The sequence below is a fragment of the Maylandia zebra genome, linkage group LG11 (genome assembly GCF_041146795.1).
Source record: "Maylandia zebra isolate NMK-2024a linkage group LG11, Mzebra_GT3a, whole genome shotgun sequence".
In the NCBI taxonomy this organism is placed as follows: Eukaryota; Metazoa; Chordata; class Actinopteri; order Cichliformes; family Cichlidae; genus Maylandia; species Maylandia zebra.
The window spans coordinates 9,110,696-9,125,497 of NC_135177.1; the positions used below are offsets into that span (position 1 = coordinate 9,110,696).

The window sequence follows — 14,802 nt, forward strand, 5'->3', positions numbered from 1 at the left end:
CGTCTATTGTCTTATGTAGTCTGGAAGATGAGTGGATGGTGGGGTGGGTACAGTTTTCTCTGTGGTGGGGTTGGGTGGACTGTCCCGGGCTCTGTGGGGCCGGGAGGCGCTGCTGCACTGGGCCCCGGTCTGGATGGGCCTGGGCCCCCTTTCCCTGGCGGGTCGCGGAGTATGGGGGTGCCTACTGGGGTCAGCGGGGGAGCTGGCCCCAGGGAGGGGTCACTTGCCCCTCCCTTCCTTCCCTCCCCATCTCCAGCTGCCTCCCTCTTCCCGCTCCATCACAACCACCCACACATGCAGGGCCTTGGAGTAGGGGTATGTCACCAGGGTGCAGAGGAGGCTACCCCCCCCCCCCCCGTCCCCTTCTGGCTGCCTCTGCCTCAATTTTATCCCACAACTTAGACATTCACATTACTCACACTCTCATTACACATACATATAGGATCTTGGGGGTGGGCACGATACACGGAGTCCAAATTACCATCAGGGTGTACACCTCACCCCTGGCGTCGTTGCCCACCTCTCAATTTTAAATACACGTAGACATTGAGGGCTAGCAGGAGGGACTATGCGCTTACCTGCTGCTCTCTGGCAGGTAGCTCCATGCCCTCCTGGGTTTTAAATGCACCTTAGAACACACATGCATCAACACTACAAGGAGCGGGTGGAGGGAGGTTTGGAGTCTTCTCTCACCCCCGTTCTCTGCGACCTGCTGGAGCGGGGGGGCTAGGAGGAGGAGTTGGCCGTCCGACTGCGGTCTGGGGTGTGGGGCCTCCCTGCTGCTGCGGAGTCGGGGCGGTCTGCCTCTCCCCACCGCAGGGAAAAGGGTAACACCACCTGGGTCTGGGTGCAGTTCCCCCCTCCAGGGTCAAGGGTACCTAGACCCGGTTCGTAGAGTACGCTTGGGGAGTGTGATCGTGTGTACAGCGTCTCTTTATGTCTGTTTCCACGTTGGTTGAGTGTGGAGTAAGTGCATATGAGAGCATGAGGGTGGGAATGGATGTTTGTGTCTGTGTGTGCCTGTATGTCTGTGTCTATATGTCAGGTTGGGTGTCAGGCGCCACCTCTCTGGGGACATCTCAGGCCCTCCAAGGTTTGGAGGCCTATCTCCCCCCACCACCACTTCCCCTGCCAGTGGCGGACTCCCTCAGACATTGGTGCGTTGGTGGTTCTTTGTGTCCGGGGATGGGCGTCCAGGTACACACCGGCTCACTCCTTGGCGGCCGCTTATCGGGGCCTGGAGCCTGGGGCTCGCTCCGGCCATTTCGGAGGTGGGGTGCCCCCGGCCTCTCGGCCTGGGGCTCGGTCACTCAGGCGCAGCTGGCTGCCGGCGGAGCTCACGGGCGTGTCACTGCAACCCCCCCTGGCTTCTGCTCCGCGGCTGCTGAGTGAGCCCAAGCGCGTCCATGCTCACAGGTGTACACACGGGTGATCACACCCACAAACTACACCCTTTTTGGCTCCTACCTCAAAGCACACTGTGTTCTGTTGATCTTATGTGCTGCACAATAATGTTTAACATTTAGTATTTACTGCCATATTCCCATATATCATTGTGATGTTGTTTATTCTATTACTCTTGTTCTCTTCTGCTTGTTTTCTTTTTTCTTTCTCAGCAGGTGATCCAGGTGATTGATATATGCATTTTTTTTCTTTTTTTTTCCTGCCCGTTCTGTTGGTTTTTGTTTTTTGCCCTTCTCCCCCGTCCCTCTTCTCAGCTGTTTCTCTTTCACTCTTTCTTTCTCCCCTTCTTTCCCCCAGTCAAGTCTGTCCCGTATTCAGCAAGTGAAAATAAAATAAACAATAAAGGGTGAATCAAATGGACCATTATGGCAAGGCTGGGATGGTCAATTTGGTAAAGTAAATCCGTTGGGCATCTTTCTTTGCCTTTAGACAATAATTCTGATGCAAAAGAGCCAAACGGGACAGGCAAAAAAGGAAAAAAAAGACTTTTGGATTTTTATGCACTACTTAAATGTACTTAATTTCTCCCCTTTCCTTTAAAATACCTGATATTCTGTAATACTAATAAATAAGTCATGAACTTTATAAAATTACTTGTGCACTACTTAAAATTAAATAAAATAATTTCTGTTTTCTGTAAAAACCTGACTTCTCACCCCATTATTCCAGTGTACCTGCTTTAAGTTATTGCAGTCAAATAACTACACTGAAATTAAAAATAAAATACACTGAAATGCAGTTTAATTGCAGGGGAATTATGCCACTAGTCTCCGATGAGGACAAAGGACTCATCCCATCGTGACACATTAAAAAAGCAATATATTTGACCTTACTATGAAATAAATATGTTTTATGTCAGATGCAGCTACAGGGGATGATTGAGAGCAACTTTTGCAATCGAAGAGCCTTTAATCTGGGACAAAACGTTGTAACAGCTGCAGACAGGTTGTTTGTGTGTGCCTCACTTTAGTGCAAAAGCTGCACTCAGAAAAGGTGCTTTGTGAGGCAATCACACAGGGAATGAATATCCCAAAGTTCAAGTGAGTCAAGAGAAAAATCAAAAAGCTGAGTCCAGTCTTCTGCTCAGTTGCCGCCCTCTAGCTCCAGTCGAGGCCCCAGATTCGGGAGCTGTTCGTCCTCACTTTGATCCTTAGGCTGGTAAATCATATTCTGGTAAATTGTATTGTCCACCGGGGTTAGGATTTTGCTTGGTGGCTTGTTGGGGCGTGGAGGGCCCTGCTGTGATGAGAGCAGTGGCTTTTGAGAGTCTCTGTGTCCTGAAACAGGTTTATATGTTTCTTCATAGTTGCCAGTCTCTGCACCCCTTTTCAGCAGGTGTGTGTAGACGAGAGTGTCATCAATCTCTTCGTACACATGGGACTCATCATCTTTACAAGTCCCCAGCACGTCTGGGGATTCGTATCCTGGTAAGAAGTTGATGCCATTAGGATTATAGACAGCAACTTCATAATTGCCTTTCTTCTTCTTCTTCTTCTCCTTCTTCTTCTTCTTGTTCTTCCTGTTTGGCGGGAAAAAAGAGAAGATTGGGATTATTTTCTGTTTTATTCAGCTATTGATGGGTCATCCCCTTTGAAAACACACTAAATAATAGAAATACTCACCTAATCATTACAACTAGCACTATGACAGAAATGACCAGCAGAGTAGCCACTACACCCAGGATGATGGTTAAAGGTGCTATAGAGGAGAAACAATTAACTTGGTTAACATTTGGATCACATTTTCGACTGTGCAGTGGTTGTAAAAAAGAATTCAACAATAAACAGAATTGCTGAAGCTGAAAAATCGTTCAATTATCGTTTATCCTCCCGAGTGTGAAGCTACACTACAGCCTCATATTCCTGTGGTGCCTTACACCAAATGCTAAAGTTATCAAGCTGATGTGATCTGGTCACAGTGCTGCAGTTCTTTTTGTCATAAACCAAAGTCTTGGAAAAATCTGGACCTAGTGATGACGAGGTTTTACCCAGACTATCGAGCCTCCAGCTGTTGGGCAAGTTTGAAATACCTTCCTAACCTGTTTGCTCTGGGGAGTCATGCTCAAACACAGTGTTGTGACCTCCCCAGGGTGTACCCTGAACTGCATAAGTGGAAGAAAACGTAACATTTGGGGCCTTGTTTTCGCTCTCTGTGGTCATCACTTCAAACATCTTCTACATTATGCAATGACAGAGCTTTATGCAAAAATCGATTAAAGCAGTTTTAGATTTCCAAAAGCAAATATTTTCCCCGGGAGTAACTCGGAATAACATCTCATGTATTTATTGTTAATGAAAGTACAAACTATGAATGAGTGAGTGCTTAATCTCGGATTGACACAATATATATATATTTTTTGTCATTGAAGTCAGTGCCGTTTTATTTTTTCAGACCTTTTGAACGGGGTGGGTAAGCAGACACCTTGAGGGTGAAGGTGAGTCCAGGAGAATCAGCAGGTGCTCTCTCCATCTCGCAGTTCCTCAGCGTGAGCAAAAAGTCTCCCTGGTTCTGGAGCGGCTGTGTGTCATTTAGCCCCAGAACCGATGTCACCCTGCCTTTCTGGTGGTACTCCACTGCTACTTCCTTCTTCACACAATCTGGCTGTGTGAGGTTTAGAAACTGAACATCAACCCCGTGTTTGTCTGGGACCTGAAAGTACCACTCCATGGTGTCGTCATCAGGAAAGCTCTCTGGGTAGTCTGGCGAGAGCAGCTCTGAGGAAGAGGTCCCTTTTGGTAAAGTCAGAGAAATTCGGGCAAGAGCTATAACACACACAAACACATAAAAACATTTTTTAATTAAAATTAAAACAAAAATTGTTACATGACACTGTAATTTTGAAAGAAACACAAAACAATGAATGTAAACTCACACTTGATTTTTTCCCGCACAGTCACCTCAAACTTGTCATTTTGCAGCTTCTGCTCTGCTGGGACGTCCACAGAAAAGCTGCCGCTTTTCAAAACCTGAGCACTGCTGATGGTGCCACTTCTGCAGTACTTCCCCACAGCCACATTGCCTGTAGACTGGAAGGCCTGGAGGGTGTAGGTGTGTCTGTCTGGACATTTCTCAGATGGATTGATCTGTTTAAGACCCGTGTTAGTGAAATCTATTTGGAAAGCTTTTGGCGCTGCGGCTGCTAGATTCCAGGTAAACGTGCGGTTAAAACGCAGCACATCAGTCGAGCTGAAGTCAGTCTGGATGATGTGGCCACTGCATGACTCCGTGGTGCAAGCTGAAAAGAGACAATGAATCCACCCATGCTGTGTTAGTCCACTCAGGACTTTCAGTCTCACTGATAAAATAATCAGATATCACACAGACACTTACTTATACGCCGTACAATTTCTATACTGAATACATCTTGAGGTGTGGAGCATTCAAGCTCCACTGACACAGTACTTCCACTGAATGAGTTCAGAGATTGAATACTGCATTTTTTAATAATTGATCCTGTACACACTTGGCAACCTTTGACTTTATTATTATTTCTGATGTTTATGGTGGCTCCTGGTTCAGCAGTGAGAGTCAACTTCTGGGCCCCTGGAAGCAAACAGAGAGTTATAGTGAGCAAAGGGATAAACATGTTGGGTCCTGTATTATATCTGGAAATAACAGAGTGAAATTACCATTTAGATGAGATTAAATTCACAAATACAACTAACTGCAGTGACAGATGAAGCCTACGGCTTGTCTCCTCCTATAACTAAGCAGCTCTGTATTGTGGAACAAGTTAGAATCCAGATTAGCGATCAAGAGGTATAAAATCACTGCGTACTAGCTAATCAGTACTCCAGTGAATAGCTTCACCATTCAATGAAGATTCGTTGGAATCTAAAATCTAAAGTCTTTGTGTTTCCCTGATGAGCATCAGTAATGAATACAAATTATTACATGCAGCTTTACTCTTTAGATTTTTTTATGCCAGCAAACATTTTTTCAAAATTGATTATATGATCATAAAACAGGACACCTACACTGTATTAGCTGACCTCTCACCAAATTTCTATGTATACACAGAGTCTGCACCTGATAGAATAAAAAATCTATTATGGGGCTGATTGTCACAAGGTATAAAACACACACACACACACACACACACACACAAAATTTAATTAAAATGAAAACAAAAATTGTTACATTTTAAAAGAAACACAAAAAAGTGACTGTAACTAAACTCACACTTGATTTTTTCCCGCACAGTCACATCAAACTTGTCATTTTGCAGCTTCTGCTCTGCTGGGACGTCCACAGAAAAGCTGCCGCTTTTCAAAATCTGAGCACTGCTGATGGTGCCACTTCTGCAGTACTGCTCCACAGCCGCACTGCCTGTAGACTGGAAGGCCTGGAGGGTGTAGGTGTGTCTGTCTGGACATTTCTCAGATGGATGAATCAGTTTAAGACCCGTGTTAGTGAAATCTATTTGGAAAGCTTTTGGCGCTGCGGCCGCTAGATTCCAGGTAAACGTGCGGTTAAAACGCAGCGCATCAATTGAGCTGAAGTCAGCCTGGATGATGTGGCCACTGCATGACTCCGTGGTGCAAGCTGAAAAGAGACAATGAATCCACCCATGCTGTGTTAGTCCACTCAGGACATTCAGTCTCACTGATAAAATAATCAGATATCACACAGACACTTACTTATACGCCGTACAATTTCTATACTGAATACATCTTGAGGTCTGGAGCATTCAAGCGCCACTGACACAGTACTTCCACTGAATGAGTTCAGAGATTGAATACTGCATTTTTTAATAATCGATCTTGTACACACTTGGCAACCTTTGACTTTATTATTATTTCTGATGTTTATGGTGGCTCCTGGTTCAGCAGTGAGAGTCAACTTCTGGGCCCCTGGAAGCAAACAGAGAGTTATAGTGAGCAAAGGGATAAACATGTTGGGTCCAGTATTATATCTGGAAATAACAGAGTGAAATTACCATTTCGATGAGATAAAATTCACAAATATGACTAACTGCAGTGACAGATGATTTCTCCTATAACCAAGCAGCTCTGTATTGTGGAACAAGTTAGATTCCAGATTAGAGATCAAGAGGTAGAAAATCGCTGCAGTACTTCGGTAAATAGCTTCACCATTCCTGGAAGATCATTTGGATCTACGTGGGAAGAATGGATGGCATCTAAAGTATTTGTATTTCCCTAATGAGGATCAGTAATTTGTTATTGCAGCAAATTGTTATTGTTCTATAGTCATCATTATATGATCATAAAACAGGACACCTACACTTTATTTGCTGACCTCTTACCAAATTTCTGTGTATGCACCGAGTCTGCACCTGAGAGAATAAAATAAATCTATTACGGGGCTGATTGTCACAAGGTATGGAGTAGGTTGTCCCTGTAGTTATCAACGGGGTTTCAGTAAAAGAAAAAGTGAGTTAAAAAAGAATAACAACAACCTTGTATTTAAGCTGTGAATTTGAACCAGTGATAATTACTACGAATTATGTATGTATTATATATGAGAAATCTGCAGTGCTTTAACAACCTAAACACTGAAGACAGATTCCACATCCATGATTTTGAATTGATGTCATTTTGAAAAAGCAGGTTGTTCTGTATATTTGTTTAAACAGACTTTTGGTGCAAGATTTTCCAACTGATAAACCGAATTCAATACCAGGAATTCAATTTGAATAGGGATCCACAGGACATGTGGAACAGCTTAAGTCTACCTTACTACTAAAAGAAGTGCAAACTGTGCATTGCATTGTCATAGGAATGCCTGTATGTATTATGCCATGTATTATTTTGGTTAATTAGAATGTGTATAAAATGTTGTTAGACTTGATTGTAATCTCTTTTATACTGCTCTTTAACATGAACCAAGAATGCCTGTTCAATCAGCTTCATGAGAATAATTGGCAGCTATTCGTTATTCTGGTTAATAAAACTCTCTTATCAAGGAGTGCTCTCTTAGTGCTGCTGTTTATACCTAAGGTGATGGCTGCACATTGGAGCTCTGAAACTTTAAACTGGATACATTTAAGCATTCAAATCTCGTTCCCCACAGCCTAATAAAGGAGATGTGAAAATTGCTTCAGTTTCTCAGCAGATCAAGGTGAAATTAAATTGATTGATTGAACAGGTATTCTCTGTGTCCTCTGTTCTAATAATTACAACAAAAAGTTTCATTAGTGCTGCTATCATCTTAAATATATTAATAAAAGTTTCTGGAGGTCATCCAAGGTCCACCAGCCCCTTTCTTTACTGTGAAAAGGTTGTGAAACATAAACCAGTATTGTATATATATATATATATATAAAACAATCGCGACCTTAACACATGTTGTAGATGAGAGAAGCAGTGAAAACACGTCGCTTCCAGCCAGAGAAACTCGGGGCATAACCGGCTGTGTTTTAGTTTTTAATCTGTCAGCTGCGGACTCTGTGAGAGTAAAGATTAACTATAAAAACACAATGATTTAGGATCATACTTTAATGCGTATAAAACAATAACAATAAAATTTTTCATTATTAAGTTGCGTTTTAGAATCTGTATATTTCTGCTGTTCATCGGGGAAACACAAAGACTTTGGAAGCCATTAAAAACAAAAGTCTCATGTCCACACTCAGAGGTCTCAGAGATCTTCCGGGAAATGCTGCGCTATTTTCTCGAAAACTAATCAGTCAGTGGTGATTCATACCCACTGATCTCCCGTTGACCACTTCCGCTGTGGACTCGTTATATGGCGTGGCGATTTACCGAAAACAGCCGTACTCAGTATCACCTGACACTCACGCTCTGAGAGCTTCTTGAAAGGGATTTTCTTGCTTCAGCTGTTTTCAGCTTCTGAGTGACATTAGTGTCAGTATTTAACGGACAGATCCACCACCACACCAAATCTCTCCCACTGGTTCATATTTAAGTTTCAGGTTACCTGACACGGTGGAGACAGTGAATGTAAGAAGTAAAATCCACAGAAGGGCCGCGCCTGTTGATACGGACATGCTGCCCTACAGTGACGCTCTGAAACCTTCAATCCTGGGGTGTTAACTGAAGCTCAGCTAGTTGTTGTTGACTCCTAATTGTGAAAGTGTGCCAGCAAGGAGGGAGTGTTTACGCAAGGTAAAGATTAAAGGCGCGGTCAGGAGGACCATATTGGCAGGTATAGGACACAGATGCGTTAGGACAGCCCTGTAGCCCAGTAAAAAATAAAATCCTGAAAAGTATCATGGAGAATTTTTAAAAAAGAAGCTAATATACGAGAACTGTTGCCTGAAACGGCAACTCACCCTTAATCACGTCATTTCAATAAAGATGTCACGATTTAAGATCGCATTGTTATAGAGCCTTAGTTAATGTGAGCAGGACGCCTAACACCTGTGACTGTCTTCTGTTTCTTGTGAAGTTTTTTAATCTTTTAATAGATCGTTGAGTGCAAAACAGTAACCCAAAGGATATATTGAGGTATTTGCTGAATAAGAAATTGATAACTATAAATATGGTTACTCCCAACTGGAAAGATTTACAATGTGGAAACATAAACGATCTTTGAGCTTTCTAAAATTATATTATGAAGAAATCCCCCCCCCCAAACGATAAACAGCCTTGTGTGGTTGCTCAACTGTGAGGAAAAAACCCTGACTTTTAGTTTCTCTTCACAGGACAAACAGGTTAGTCAGGATGTGTTACAGTATCTCAGTAACCGTACATACGGTACATGCTGCTCAACCCATTTCCAAGTGGCACAGAGACAAATGGAAACCTTTGAGTGGCAAATGGCATTTTATTTGTAAGTTTGGTGTAAAACTTTCAGACTATTTCCCAGTATTGTTAATGTATCCCAGCTTGTCTCGATTCTAAAATGCAACTTAATAATGAATTATTTTATTGTTATTGTTATATACGCATTAAAGTATGCTCATAAAACATTATGTTTTAATAGTTAATCTTTACTCTCACAGAGTCCACAGCTGACAGATTATAAACTAAAACAGAGCCTGTTATGTTCTGAGTTTCTCCGGCTTGAAGTGCTGTGTTTTCACTGCTTCTCTCATCCACAACATGTTTTAAGCTCATTGTAGATTCATTACTGGGGTTATTCTAGGAAGCAGGTTTAGCTAAGTCCAAGTTTGTTAATCCCGAGATGAGGGAAACTCGGGTTTTCAGTTCCAGAAAGTTAAGTTAAACTTTAACTCTGAGTCAGTTACCAGGGTAACAGAGTCTGAACCTAACCTCCTCACTGGCGGGTTTTCTTCAGCCAACTCCTCGTTCAACAAGAGAGAGAAAGCAAAGAGAAACTGGTAAGAATCGACATGTCAGAGTCAACCATAGCTTCTGCTTTGTCCACATTCATTGACGATATTTTTGTGAAAGCTGTAAGTTTATGTTTTTCGTGATTTTCTAGTTGAATACAATGTGTTTGTGTGTGACTGTCAGTGTTAGGTAGGTGAAGAGAACTGCACTTACAGTATCTACACCTGTGTGGCAAATGTCTGGTAAAGATATAGATAATGAAATGTAATTATTACTAAAATATACATAATAAAAAATGAAAGCTGAAATTGATTCAGTTTAGTAATTTTGTCTGTTCTTATAAAGGCCCTGAATGCTGTGATATATGCCAACTGCCAGATGATCTCAACGTGTTTTACACCAGCTTTGAGACCCCCAGACCTCCCAGACCTTCCCGTCCTCCCATACCCACCAGACCTCCTAGATCTCCCAGACCTCCAAGACCTTCCAGAACCCCCAGATCACCTGACCCTCTCTCCTGCCAGCGGTCTCAATAGACCAAGTACACAAGGTCCTGAGGAAGATCAACCTCCGCAAGGCAGCAGGACCAGACAACATCCCTGGACGAGCCCTTAGAGCATGTGCTAACGAGCTGGCTGATGTTCTCACCTCCATCTTCAACCTTTCCCTCAGCCAGAGCATTGTTCCCACATGCTTCAAGACCACAACTATCATCCTTGTCCCCAAGAATAGCCCAGCCACCTGCCTAAACGACTACAGACCTGTTACACTCACTCCAATCATTGCAAAGTGATTTTGAGAGAGTGGTGATGGCCTACATTAAGAGCAATATTGCACACACTCTGGATCCCCTGCAGTATGCCTACCGGCCCTGTAGCAGCCCTTGGCATCAAGAACGACAGAAGAGTCTCTAACGGGTGCAGCCATTTATTTCCTCACCACACACGACTCATTCTCTGGACGTTGAGCACCGTGAAAACTATAAAATAAGAAAAAATTTATACCCGTACAGTCCTTTTGAACTATAACAATGAGCAATAACAACAATGAGCTTAAGTTAATTCAGGTAAGTTCAAACAAGTAATTCTGAGATATACAGTCACAGATTAAATAAAACAAAAGGGGTTTCAAACAGGGGTTACACAGTTCGGTTAAATAAAATATAACAACAGATCACCTCTCATCACATACCTCAGTCCGCTTGCCAAGGGTGCAAACTCCGGTGAACACTTAAACACTTCTGCTAGTGTCGGATGGCATTGCTGCTGCCCTTCACTATTCCTTCTACCACCTGGAGAGTAATGACTCCTACATCAGGGTACTCTTTGTTGACTACAGCTCCACCTTCAACACACTCACAAACTCATCCACAAACTGTCTACACTCGACCTGCACCCCACCCTCTGTGACTGGCTACAGGACTTTTTGACTGGCAGGCCTCTGTCTGTCAGGATCGGCAACAGGACCTCAGTTATTATTATCACAAACACTGGCGTACCACAGGGTTGCATCCTCAGTCCCATCCTCTACACCCTGTTCACCCACGACTGTGTTGCCTCCAACAAAGACAACAGCATACTGAAGTTGGCGGATGACACTGCAGTGATTGGTCGCATCACTGGTGGGGACGCGGCGGCTTACAGGAGAGAGGTGGCCGGTCTGGTGTCATGGTGTGAGGACAACAACCTTACCCTTAAGCGTAATAAAACAAAGGAGATGATAGTGGACATGAGGAAGAAGAAGAGGCCTCACCAGCCGATGTGTATCCGGGAGAGTGAATTGGAGAGGGTGAGCAGGTTTAGGTACCTGGGCGTCCACATCAATGAGGACCTCACCTGGACACGGAACACCACACAGCTGGTCAAAAACGCTCAGCAGGGGCTGTATTTCCCGAGGAGGCTGAGGAAATTTGGTATGTTGGCCAAGATCCTCAGTAGCTTTTATAGCTGCACTGTGGAGAGCACATTAACCAGCTGCATCACTGCATGGTACACCAGTACTACTGCTATGGACCGCAAACGCCTGCAGAGAGTGATAACAACTGCGGAGATCATCAGGACTCCACTGCCCTCTCTGCAGAGCATCTACCATCACAGTCCAGAGGAGAGCTGCCTCCATCCTTAAAGACCCCACACACCCTCAACACGGATTGTTCACACGTATGCCCTCGAGACGAAGGTTTAGAAGTGTGAAATCCAGAACATCCAGACTCAACAACTCCTTCTTTGCCACTGCTATCAGACTCCTGAACAGCTGACCTACCTCAACTGCAATTTGCATATCAGGACACTTTGCACACTAAGTTCATTTTGCACATTAAGCTACTTTGTACATCCATCTACATCGACATCTGCATACCTCACTTGTCTTCACTTACTTATTTTTGTACTTATTCATTTATCTTTCATTATTTTTTATCCTTATTTTTTTTACATTTGTATTTATCTTAATATCTTATCTTATTTTTATCCTTATTTATTTTGTTCCTTTAACCCTTACTTAACTGGCATTTGTGTATTGACAGCAAAGCAAGAATTTCATTGCACAGAAATATGCTATTTCTTCTGTACCCATGACAACGAACACTTTGAATCTTGAATCTTGCGCTTGGCGCTGCGGCTGCTAGATTCCAGGTAAACGTGCGGTTAAAACGCAGCACATCAGTCGAGCTGAAGTCAGTCTGGATGATGTGGCCACTGCATGACTTCGTGGTGCAATCTGAAAAGAGAAAATGAATCCACTCATACTGCGTTAGTCCACTCAGGACATTCAGTCTCACTGATAAAATAATCAGATATCACACAGACACTTACTTATACGCCGTACAATTTCTATACTGAATACATCTTGAGGTCTGGAGCATTCAAGCGCCACTGACACAGTACTTCCACTGAATGAGTTCAGAGATTCAATACTGCAACGTTGTGTGTTCCCTGATCCTGTACACACTTGGCAACCTTTGACCTGATTATTATTTCTGATGTTTATAGTGGCTCCTGGTTCAGCAGTGAGAGTCAACTTCTGGGCCCTGGAAGCAAACAGAGAGTTATAGTGAGCAAAGGGATAAACATGTGTGACCTGTGTCATATCTGGAAATAACACAGTGAAATTCCATTCACAAATAAAACTGACTGCTGTGATGGATGAAGCTTGTCTTAAGTGTTCCTGTGACTAAGCAGGTCTGTACTGAGTAAACCTGAGCAAGCTCAGCACATAATATGGTGCTTCAGTCAGGTCTCTGGGTCGGCCATAACCTAGTTTACACTGAAATGTTTGTTATTCAAATTTACACAGGGGCAAAACCGGCACAGCCCATATCAAATGACACACTCTGGGAGCTTCTTGAAAGGGATTTTCTTGCTTCAGCTGTTTTCAGCTTCTGAGTGAAGACAGTGTCAATATTTAACGGACAGATCCACCAACCCACCAATATTTCACACTAAATCTCTCCCCCTGGTTCATATTTAAGGTTCGGATTACCTGACACGGTGGACACGATGAACGTAAGAAGTAAAATCCACAGAAGGGCCGCGCCTGTTGATACGGACATGCTGCCCTACAGTGAAGCTCTGAAACTTCCAATCCTGAGAGAAAAAACAAAATTAAAATCAGCGGACACATTTCATCGCTTCTTGTCTGGAGCTGGGACGCCACATTTTCCTCTGCGTTACATCAAGCTCACGGAGCAGCTGTTGACACAACGAGTCCACTCCCTATGTGAACGTGTGCCAGCAAGGAGGGAGTGTTGAGGCCAGGTGATGTTTAAAGGCGTGGCTAGAATCGCCATCTTGGCAGGTAGGCGTGCTGACGCGTTACGACACGTGATGTAGAACAAAAGTGCTAAAATAAAGTGAAATTTCTGGAAAATATGCAGAGTTTGATATATGATATTACCGGAAACGATAAAACAGGCTCAGTCCTCTCATGACAATAAAATCTAGATTTAGCCTGCACTGCTTTTAGACTTAAGGAATGCGATTAGTAACAACTGTGCTTGTCTTCTGTTTCATGTGAAAATCTTTATGATCGAGTGTAAAATAGCAGAACAGATCGAGGGAGTTGTGCCACACCCTGTTTCTAGGGAAGAAATTGATCATGTGACCGCACATTTATGGAGAGTCCGACATTTTTCTCATCCTGCAAAGAAGCGCCTCGTTGCATGAGAATTAAGCACATTTAAGTTCAAGTGATTTTTGCCTTTCCAGGTAAAATTTCTGTGATCAAGGTATTTTGATTATTTTGTCTGTTTTAAACAAGTTTGAAAACATTTCACAAATGTGTTAGTCCTTTTGTAAGCCACACTATGAGTCTATACGCCTGTAGTTATGCCACAGAGTTATAATGTGGAGGACAGGCAGAGCTTCCACTCCGTTAGAGGACGTAAACAGAGCTGTGAACTATAGTGAGCAAGGTGGAGAAGGGGAAGTCCATTCAGGTGGCGAAGAAGATGCACATATGCAGGATGACATTAAAACGATCTATGGAGAAGAAAAAGATAGATGGAAAAGAAACAAGGCCATTAAAGGATATAAAGGAACTGCACTTGCCTGTCCAGTCTTTGACGACCATATAGAGAAAGAACTGGCAGAACATATAAAGGCACAAGCAGCTTGATGTGTTCATTTCTTTGTGCATACTCAAAAGCCAGTTCACGGTATTTGAGTATGAACAAAGAAATGGATCAAAGAGGCAAACGCAGGTTGTGTTGTATTTATTTATTAAGATGAAGTAATTGGGAACATTAATCATAATAATTTTCCCCTCTGGATTACAAACGTCCTTCTGTGACAAACTAAGTTAAAGAAACATTCATTTTTGTCCTCACGATAAACTGGCCAGCAGATCACGTGCTGCGTGGTCTCATTTGTAGTAATTTCTTCTTTGTCTTCTTCTGGCAACCCATTTAATTGGAGCAAGGAGTTGTACTGCCCTCTAGTGGAAAAGAATGTAATTGTTCTGCCCGTTACTCACCGCTCGCTTAGAGTAGCTTCTTGGATGGGAAGCTTGAAGCTGTAATATTTACTTAACCAAAAAAAAAAAAAAAAAAGAAAAGAAAAGAAAAAAGAGGGCGGATCGTATTGAAATTGGCACAGGAAAGAGAAACAAGTTTGTTTAAGAC

The 14,802-nt window shown here is 43.0% G+C and overlaps 1 protein-coding gene across 7 annotated transcripts in view; it reads right to left on the reverse strand.

Annotated features, from left to right (window-relative positions):
* Positions 1 to 2,353: 2,353 nt before the first annotated feature.
* Positions 2,354 to 14,802, reverse strand: part of LOC112430806 (uncharacterized) — a 40,037-nt gene continuing 27,588 nt past the window's right edge. For 2 of the 7 annotated variants that reach the window (XM_076889744.1, XM_076889743.1), the window contains exons 4-10: positions 6,105 to 6,317; positions 5,647 to 6,009; positions 4,795 to 5,007; positions 4,337 to 4,699; positions 3,858 to 4,226; positions 3,087 to 3,162; positions 2,354 to 2,983 (exon numbers count right to left, since the gene is read on the reverse strand). In XM_076889744.1, coding sequence (XP_076745859.1) covers positions 2,548 to 2,983; positions 3,087 to 3,162; positions 3,858 to 4,226; positions 4,337 to 4,699; positions 4,795 to 5,007; positions 5,647 to 6,009; positions 6,105 to 6,317 — 2,033 coding nt within the window. In that variant the 3' untranslated portion in view covers positions 2,354 to 2,547. Of the gene's footprint in view, positions 2,984 to 3,085; positions 3,163 to 3,857; positions 4,227 to 4,336; positions 4,700 to 4,794; positions 5,008 to 5,646; positions 6,010 to 6,104; positions 6,318 to 8,364; positions 9,254 to 12,253; positions 12,402 to 12,496; positions 12,712 to 13,163; positions 13,414 to 14,802 lie in introns of those variants that run through there. The other 5 variants (XM_076889749.1, XM_076889747.1, XM_076889745.1 and 2 more) reach the window with 5 other exon arrangements.